Genomic DNA, 9,804 nt, shown 5'->3' with positions numbered 1-9,804 from the left:
TTTTTTTTGAGACAGAGTCTCACTCTGTTGCCCAGGCTGAAGTGCAGTGGCATGATCTCAGCTCACTGCAACCTCTGCTGCCCAGGTTCAAGCGATTCTCCTGCCTCAGCCTCCTGAGTAGCTGGGATTACAGGTGCCTGCCACTGCACCCGGCTAATTTTTGTAGTTTTAGTAGGGACGGGGTTTCGCCATCTTGGCCAGGCTGGTCTTGAACTGCTGACCTTGTGATCCACCCGCCTCGGCCTCCCAAAGTGCTGGCAGGCGTAAGCCACTGTTCCCGGCCTGTGAAAGTAGTTTCTAAATCATAAACTAGCAGATATGAAGAATTGCCTGTCCATAATGGTCTCTGATCCAACTAATTTTTCAATTCTGAGATGAACTTTCACCTTTATGTCATATGTTCATTCACAGGACTTTCATCATTCCCTATGTACTTACTGGGCACCTAGTATGTGACAGGCACTGCATTAAGGGTTAGTGAGTTAAAGGTAAAAGATGGAACCTTCAACAGCTTCCAGCAAGAATGCTGTGTAGTACACAGGAGTGGTACTCAATCCAGACTGTGGGTGGGAGGGTCTGGGCATCAGAGGAAGAGTCAGAGAATCCTTCCTAAAGTGAGTGGTAGCTTTGCTGAGTTCTAAAGGAATCTGAGAAGTTAACCAGGGGCAGGAGGCAGGAGAGGATGGGAGCGTTCCTGGCAGAACAAGTGGTAGGTGAGCCTAGAGATTAGTGTTTCTCAAAGGGGGTGCTACTGACATTAGTGTTGTGGGACAGATGTACTTTTAAGGTACTCTCCCATGCACTGGAGCAGGTTTGGCATCCCTACACCCAGGCACTAAATGTTAGTAGTTACCTGCCCCCACATGCACTGGGTATAACAGCCACAGTGCCCCTTCACATTTCCAAATGCACACCCTACTCCACCATGGGAGGGGTTGGTACCATTCCTTGGCTAAGAGCCACTGCTAAAAAATACATGTGGAATCGTCAGAGGTGTTTGAACAAGAGCAACTCCGTCTTGAATAGGAGTCAGGTAAAATGAAGCTGAAACCTCCTGGGCTGCATTCCCAGATGGTTAAGGCATTCTAAGTCATAGGATGAGATAGGAGGTCGGCACAACATACAGACCTTGCTGATAAAACAGGTTGTAGTAAAGGAGCTGGCCCAAACCACAAAAACCAAGATGGCCGCGAGAGTGACCTCTGGTCCTCCTCACTGTTACACTCCCACCAGCGCCGTGACAGTTTACAAATGCCATGGCAACGTCAGGAAGTTACCCTATATGATCGAAAAAGGGGAGGCATGAATAATCCACCCCTTGTTTAGCATATCATCAAGAAATAACCATATAAATGGGCAACCAGCAGCCCTTGGGGCTGCTCTGCCTATGGAGTAGCCGTTCTTTTATTCCTTTACTTTCTCTATAAACTTGCTTTTGCTTTGCACTATGGACTCGCTCTGAATTCTTTCTTGCTGGAGATCCAAGAACGCTCTCTTGGGGTCTGGATGGGGACTGCTTTCCAGTAACAGAATTCTTACGAACTAGAGTGTGACTAGGGAGGACAGAAGGTAGAAAATAATCAGGAAGCAGATGCCGGGTTGTAAATTACCTTGTTTGCCATCGTAAGATGTTTACTTTCTGGGATACATTTTCTGGAGCAGGGATGGGCAGACTGTATATAAAGTGCATTGGATTGAACTTGGCACATCATACAAGGTCAGTAAATACTGGATCACTATCTCTCATGCTCCTGCCAATCCCAATTTAGTAGCGTACATCCTCTTCTTATGCATAGGCACTGTCTGTATACTTCTCCAGTGCACAAATCATAGTCAGACTGACTGATGACAGTGTAGCTCTAATCTCCATTCAGCTGGAGGGAAACAGTGGGGAGAGACAAGACAGCTCCAAGAAGTCAATAAGGTGTGCAGTGGCTATAATCCCAAGAATCTTGGGCTCTTCTCTGCCCTTGAGACCCCCCGAGTCCGACCACTTGAGACCGCAATGCGGGAAACTCCAACTCAGAAACACAACCAGCCGCCACTATCACCATCTACATACCTGTTTTCAGGAAGTGCCAAGTTGATGATGCTTGGCACTTCGGTGGGGGCCTCCCACAGTTACCCAAGCCCCAACTTGTAAACAGTTGGTTTCAGTTGCCAAGACATATGCTAAAAACAAGGCTGCATTTTCCTATAATAAGCAATATTATGTGTGTTTGTTAGATTCTGAGCCCCCAAAACCCATTTAACCCATATAGTAGTTAAGCCATGGTGGTGAGGGTATTTGAAACCCAGCTATCCTATGTAATGCTATTTCCAGGGAAGAGATATTCCCAATTCCAGGTAAAAGATCAGAAACAGATATCACCTGCATTTGTTCTACCTTTACCCCAGGCTTCAGTTATACTTAGGTATTACTCTCAGGTCCCATGAGCCATCTCATGCCTTTGACTGTGCTGCACTCAGTGCCTGAAATGCTCTGCACACCTCCCTGGCCCTTCATATCCCTTCTATGGGTACCCAGAGCATTCGCTTTCTCTTGCTGTTAAGCGTTTATCACTCTGAATTGCAATTGCCTGCTTACTAATCCATCTCCCACACTAGATTGTGACGTCCCTGAGGGCTCAGAAATATTAAATTCTTCTCTATATCCTCAGTGCCTATTCAGTGCTTGGAACACACAACACTCAACAAGTGTTCATTGGAATGAATGATTGAATGAGTAAGTTAACATCCTCTGACTAGAAGCCCAGCAACAAGACCAAAGATCTCTCCCACTTCTCCACCTTCAGAGAACAGAAACCTGGTCTAGTTATAGGTCCCAAGAATCTGGGTTGACTGGAAGAAGAGAACGAGAGAGATCAGGAGAAAGAATGTGTTGGGGAGGGGTCAGCATTTGATGAATTTGGCCTTGGGGTAGGCTTCGTAGCAGAATGAGAAGAAGAGAGGACCCCTGTCATAGTAAGTCAGACACCTGTCTGATGGCCTGTCTTAGAAAGAAGGTATTGTAAAACTCAGTGGGGGTAGCCTGCTTCTAGTTTTAGGAGTTGGTCCTAATGAAACTGTAACTTCTAAAGCAGAACATATGTCCACACAAAACCTTGTACACAAATGTTTATAGCAGCACTGTTCATAATGGCCAAAAAGTGGAAACAACGCAGTGTCCATTGGCTGACGAACAGATGAACAAAATGTGCTAAATTCATGCGATGGAAACTCGTTCAGCCATACAAAGGAATGAAATACTGACACATGCTACCACATGGATGAACTTGGAAAACATTCTGCCAAGTGAAAAGAGCAAGCCACACAAGACCACATATTATGTGATTCCAGTCCAGAACAGGGAAACCTTTAGCAACAGAAAGTAGATTAGTGATTGCTTAGGACTGTGGGGATGTGATGTGGGAGGGAAGAGAGTGATAGCTAAAGGGTATGGGTTGGATATTTGTTTGTTTGTCTGAGGTGATGAAAATGTTCCAAAATTGGCTGTGGTAATACTTGCCCACATCTATGAATATACTAAGAACCATTACATTGTACACTTTAAATGGGTGAATTGTATGGGATATGAATTACAATCAATGAAGCTTTTAAAAAAATCTGCAAAACTTCTAAAGCAGGGTGCTAACTGGGATTTTGAGAACTGTGTATCACCTAAAATGGCATGCCAAAATTGGCATGTATGTGCATTTCTGGGGTCTGTCAATTTTGCTGTTTTCTTTATGATCCCACTCCTCCTACTACCACCAAAGGTAATTATCACTGCTCTGCAGAGCTGAGGCCCCTTCAAGAGCTCACTGTAATGCTTGACTGCGTGGAAAGAATGTGATAAATATTAATGTAATCAAATATGCAGATGCCCAGTTTTTTAAAATAAACATTATTAGCAATCCCTTTGAAACTAGTAACTAAGCAAGGAATAGGATGCAATACTGTTCCCTGCCTTTATTGTTGTAGAAAAAGGAATGGTTGTGAATTCTATGCTGATATGTAAGATTTTTTATTCTAAACTATTATTTGTAATCTGGAGACCTAATCACTATTATATAGCTACTTGCTGATCATTTTTACATTATTAATACCTTTTAAAACTAAGTTTCATGACTTGGCAGGAAATTAAGTCATGTTATTTGTCAAGTTTCTCAACTTTTAACTGAAAACTTCGTGATCAGAAAAAGAACATGGTCTGGTTATCCCCGAATCAAAAAATGTACCATATGATTTTCTCTGAATCATTAGAACCACAAAAGCAGAGAAATGTCATTGCATGATTTGACTTTGTGGAACCATATTTTATAGACCCTGCCCTGGGTAAAAACCAAGAGAGGAAAATTAGTAGGGGCTTGTGGAACTGGACTGTTTTGTTTGTTTGTTTGTTTGTATGTTTGTTGCATTTTTTTAAAAATTATGTGTTTCAAGCTACTTGAGACATCTAAGAAAATCAATCATCTCTCTTTCTTACAAGCAAGTGTGTGTTCTCACACTCACACAAAGCACTTCTCTAAATGTGAACTTTTCATTTTGAGGTGCCATATGCCTTCTTCCTAGAATCTATTCTCACTGCGTTCACCGTTTGCGTCCCAGCACTCCCTCAGTCTGATCTGTAGCACTCCCTGTACCTGCCCCGGCTGCGTTGCGCGGAGACTGCACTGGTCGCCTCTCCTCTGGTTAATCCTGCAGTCACTTTCTGGTGATGGAGCCCAGCACGAGAGCATGGAAACAGCTGACTGCTGACTCAGAGGGAAAGCAAGCCACCCACGAATCTCATTGCAGCTCGCTGCTGCATCCCTATCCCATAATCCCTTGCCTGGTTTGCTGCAGTCTTTTCAACAGACGCTCAGTGAGAAAAAGATGTCCTGTAAGATCAAGACCGATTGGTGTGAATACTGAAGGGGGTCTTCCACTTGTTAATGACCCAGAAACATTCCTGCGACTTTCCAGCCTTCTCTCATTTCCTCCATTTTTCTCTTCTTCTGTTCTGTGCATCAACTGGCACATCACTACTTAGAGCAGAAGATATGCTGGGCTTTTGATGATGGCTGCACTGCATGGTAGGGAATTTTAACCAGTCTCTTTGCATGGTGCTTCCCAACTTGAGGTGTTAGCAGAAACGTGCGTTGTTCTTTTGGATTGCCGCGTAGCTGCAGCGACAGACTTGGGGAGCATTTGATTGCCTCGTTGATTAGTCTGTTTGTCTTCAGAAATGGGTAGGTCCTAAATGTTCAGACTGCTTAGCCAGGTGGGTAACTGATTTCTCTTGCTCTCTCGGTTCTTTTTTTCTCCCTTCATCTCTCATGGCGATGCTGCATCCTCTGTAGCTGTAAAATAGAGACCCATTCTTTGCTTAAACAAAGGCACCAAATTAACAAGTATGGGGAGAAAGTCATGCAAGATTTTCTTATCAAGTTCTAATGTGGTCTGACTAGATTTGTATTTTTACCAGTCTTTATTTTAGTGTGTATCTTGGCTTATTTTAAACAGAAGAATTTTGCCCCCTGCATCTCTCTGTTGGGTGCAAACATGGAGATGAAATATTTAATTTGCAGGATTCCTTCCCCGCTGCCCCAGGGTGGAGGAGAACGTGCGACCCTCCCCCACTCTGTCCTCTATTAAAGAACCCTGGGGTTGAGTTCCATGGCTGGCAGTTACCATTGGAAACCCATTCATTCATAATGCATGACTCGACCCTCTGAATTCTGAATGCCATTGAGGGCCAGCAAACAAACATGTAGGAGATAATTTGTTTTTTTCTGACAATTTTTTTTCCTGCCTTTGAAGTACAGTCAAATCTGGGTGGAGCTCAATGATAGCATTATACAGGAAAAAAAAAAAAAAAAAAAAAAAAAAAAAAAAAAAAAATCCTTGGGTTTTGGATTGGTCCTTAGGTTTGCTTCCTGAAACATGTGGGGGTTATTTTGTTGTCAGAGCTTTTTCTACAAGTATGCCCACCCTGTCATTATTCTCTTCTTTTGGGGGGATAGGAGAGCAAGTAGAAAGGCTGTTTGTTTTAAATTAAAATTGAATGTTAATAAATGGACTTCTGAACCAAAAGATAAAATGGTATTTTGTCTTATGGAAAAGATAGTTTCAATGTAATATCTTTCAGAATGAGGTGTTTAAAAGATTGTTTCTCTAGCTTAGATCATGTTACAGCAGTTTTATTCCTTATGAAAATTTGTTTTAAAAGAAGGTTTTAAACTCCAGTATATATATGTAAGGAGAGCCATTTGTTCATGCAGAATTCTTCAAATGACTTAAGTGTTAGGATTCAGTTCTGCCTAGTGTGAATCTGTTTTCTGGTTTCTTTCATTATTTCAGGCAGAGGCTTGAACCCCACTGTTCCTAACCCACTATAATGTTAAATAATGCACGCCCCTCCCGAGCAGCACACAATGAGAAGTTTCATGTGTGCTGTGGTATGAGAAAGCAGCTTTCCGATGCAGAGACATGAGTAGTAACCCTTCCTAAACCTTTAAGTGTTTCTGTCCAATTTTCTCATAGGAAGACACAAGCGATTTGCATTGGAAAGGTTAAAACACAGCTGAATGTAAAAATTTTCTCTGATAGAACATGCTGTTTCAAGATATACGAATGCGTGTATATAACCCACACATTTTTAAAAAGGAGGCTAAAATCTATACACATTTTTTGCCATAGTTAATACTATAGTCCTGCAATGACTTAATTTTTTTTTTATTATAACAAAAGCTTCATGGATTTTGTTGCTTGTGAAATAAAGTTAGGACACTCATTCTTTGTCTTACTAAGAAATGAAAATGTTCTTTATCTGGGTATCCTTAAGCATTAATTTCTACATACTTAGGCCTTTCTTTTATCTCTTTTTATTAGGTAGGGGAAAATCCCAAATATGTAGCAATTTTTAAGACTCCCTTTTGCCTCTTTTAATTATTTCTCTTATAAAACTAAGACTACCCAAATATTTTATATATTATTGAAATGTATAGAAGAGAAATACTTTTGAATTTTAAAAAATTTGCTGCGAAATTATTTACTGTCGTAGTTTTTTCTTCAAAAAATGTGACTTGAATTACTTCTTACTACAGCAAAATGATGATTTGCACATACGTGTGATAGCCTTTTTCTTTAATCTCTGGTGCCATCTCTGTCCCTTTATTACTTATATAAAGGCTTTAGTTCAGAGTAGAATTTGCTCCATTATGGGGTTGGCTATTAGGGTTTTCTGAATATTTTTATTGTGCAGATGGTCTGAATTCAACGGATTAGATTTCCTCATAGAATTTGGAGCTTTAGATTGGACCAGAAAGTGAGAAAATAATGAGCCAAGTATTCAAATAGCATCATTGCAGGAAACAGATTTCTGCTTTTAGTATACAAATCTTTCTATTCCCTTTTACTTTACCTCTTCCGTCTTCACATTCTCGACAGCCTCCATTTTCCATTAAGTGCTTTTATTATTATTTTAAACGTTATTAATTTAAGTATTTAATTCTAATCAACAACAGAATTAAATAATGTGCTTCCTGTATACCAGGAGCAAAAAGGAGGTTCCTATTATGTAGAGCTGTGTCTCTTAGTTCTGTTGTGAAATAATTTTCTCCTTTCCCTTCTTGCTAGTTTCTTCCAACCCCTAGAAAGATACCAGCACTTAGCTCCCTTGCTGATCTCTACCTTTTTTGTGGTCCCAGAATACTTGACCTCTTTGTGTAGTACCCAAGCAAAGCAAGGGAGGAGACCTGGCAAAGTGATGGATGTGGAGAGAGGAGACCCCAAGCATCTTGACTGTCCCAGAGTGCTGTGAGATGAATGTCTATTAGCCTGACCACTTAACATTCCACCACACAGACCCAGCTTGATCTTAACAATTGCTGCCAAAGGTGAGGCAATGGCCTTCTTTATATACTAAAGAAAGAGGTAGGGAAAATAATAAGGGGAAATAAGGGGAAATATGTCTTCATGACATATCATAAAGACAAGTCAGGGGCTCAGCTTAAGAATCAGCTTACATTTGGTAAAAACCAATTCATCTGAGGAAGCTGTCATACATCTGACTCTGAAAATAAGGAGAAAAAGAACCTTGGAGAGCTTGGACACACCCTGCCTGAAGACAAAAGTTAAAAGGGATGGCTTTTGAATGCCTTCCCCCCAAACACACACACACACACACACACACACACACACACACATACATACATACATACATACACATCATCATCATCATCATCATCATCATCATCATCATCATCATCGTCAGGAAAGATAATGCATCTAGCCTTCTGATTTACAAAATGGCCCATCTGGGATAGAGGCTTGATTTAACTGGAAATGGGTCACCCTGTTTTAATTTCACTAAAGATTGTCCTCTTTTCTTCTAATTGAGACCTCAGTAACAATCCAATTCAATTGCAGGCAAATGATAATAGGCTCATGATTTTAAACATTACAAATACCTTTTTCATCGTTTTAATTTATGCCACATGTTCTGGCAGGTACAGGGTAGCATATTGTGATTTATAGATAATCCAAATGGTTCAGGATTTCCTTTCTATAAATGTACCAGAAGATTTGTAAGTGCTTGGAAAGCAGATTTTTGCATGTCTGCATGAGAACAATAAAAAATGGGCCAGGCTGGGCACGGCACAGTGACTCATGCCTGTAATCCCAGCATTTTAAGAGGCCAAGGCTGGCGGATTGCTTGGGCCCAGTGGTTCGAGACCAGCCTGGCCAATATGGTGAAACCCTGTCTCTACTAAAAATGCAAAAATTAGCAGGATGTGGTGGGGCACACCTGTAATCTCAGCTAGGCTGGAGGCTGAGGTAGGAGAATCACTTGAACCTGGGAGGTGGAGGTTGTGGTGAGCCGAGGTCACACCACTGTACTCCAACCTGGGAGACAGAGGGAGAATCTGTCTTAGGGAGATAAAAAGAAAAAGGCATCTTAATAAATAAATCCAACTAAAGTGGCACCAAAGAGAAGCAATAACCCAGGAATACCATAAAATTACACTGTAGGAATGTAATTGAGTACCTTTAGGATGATGTATAATCAAATATGCGACCTCTTACCCACAAATCACGTTTCAGCAGAATCTTGGCCTCTGTTACCCACCACTTTCCCTAGAACAGGCAGACAAGATTTTGCCAGCTCCCTCCCCTTCTCAAGAAGAGCGATTTAATGTTGGCTTTTCTCTGCCATTCTTTATTCCTGCTCTTCCTCACTGTGGTGTCAGCAATAAAGAGTCTGGATAGTTTTCTGATCTAAACGGTATAATTTGGGATGGGAAATGTGGTCTAAATCTTAGAATTGTGGACATAGGCATTTTTCTCTCATTTCAGCTTCTCCTATCAAGTTCTTTTGCATTCGGTGGTTAATTTCCACCAAATTGTAGGATATTTGAGAAAGTGAGCCAGGAAAACCACCAGAGATGATGTGAGGGAAGAAACACTGGAGCCGGATTTTTGTATGCCCAAGGATTTTGTTATGTGATCATTGAATTGCTTTTCCCACAACAAGCTCTGTTTAGTTGGCAAGCCCCCATTAATAAGGGATTTATGTGCCAACCGTTTTAGGCTTTTTATTTCCATGCATATGTGTCTGTAATTGCCCAATGGTTCTTCTTGCCCAGTGCACAGATACAGCCGACTTACCAAGACAACAGTATTACAATAGAGAAAGAGTTTAATAAATGCAGAGCCAGCTAAGTGGAAGACTGGACTTTATTACTCAAATCAGACTTCCCCAAAATTCCAAGGCTAGGGTTTTTCAAGGGTAGTTTGGCAAGCAGGGGGCTAGGGAATGGGAATTGTTGATTACTTGAG

At 41.3% G+C, this 9,804-nt stretch overlaps 1 protein-coding gene across 11 annotated transcripts in view; it reads left to right on the top strand.

Annotated features, from left to right (window-relative positions):
* The window catches only part of TRIM2 (tripartite motif containing 2), a 196,719-nt gene that overhangs the window by 107,331 nt on the left and 79,584 nt on the right, over positions 1-9,804 (top strand). For 2 of the 11 annotated variants that reach the window (XM_017871100.1, XM_017871099.1), the window contains exon 1: positions 4,645-5,057. The exons of 8 other annotated variants lie outside the window; for them this stretch is intronic. In XM_017871100.1, the coding sequence (XP_017726589.1) occupies positions 5,055-5,057 (3 nt within the window). In that variant the 5' untranslated portion in view covers positions 4,645-5,054. Of the gene's footprint in view, positions 1-4,644; positions 5,058-5,086; positions 5,214-9,804 lie in introns of those variants that run through there. One more of the 11 variants, XM_017871105.1, reaches the window with a different exon arrangement.

The sequence above is a fragment of the Rhinopithecus bieti genome, unplaced genomic scaffold (genome assembly GCF_001698545.2).
Source record: "Rhinopithecus bieti isolate Rb0 unplaced genomic scaffold, ASM169854v2 scaffold_3878, whole genome shotgun sequence".
NCBI classification, from domain to species: domain Eukaryota; kingdom Metazoa; phylum Chordata; class Mammalia; order Primates; family Cercopithecidae; genus Rhinopithecus; species Rhinopithecus bieti.
The sequence above is the reverse complement of the archived record's forward strand: the minus strand, read 5'-3'. Positions and strand labels throughout refer to the sequence as shown.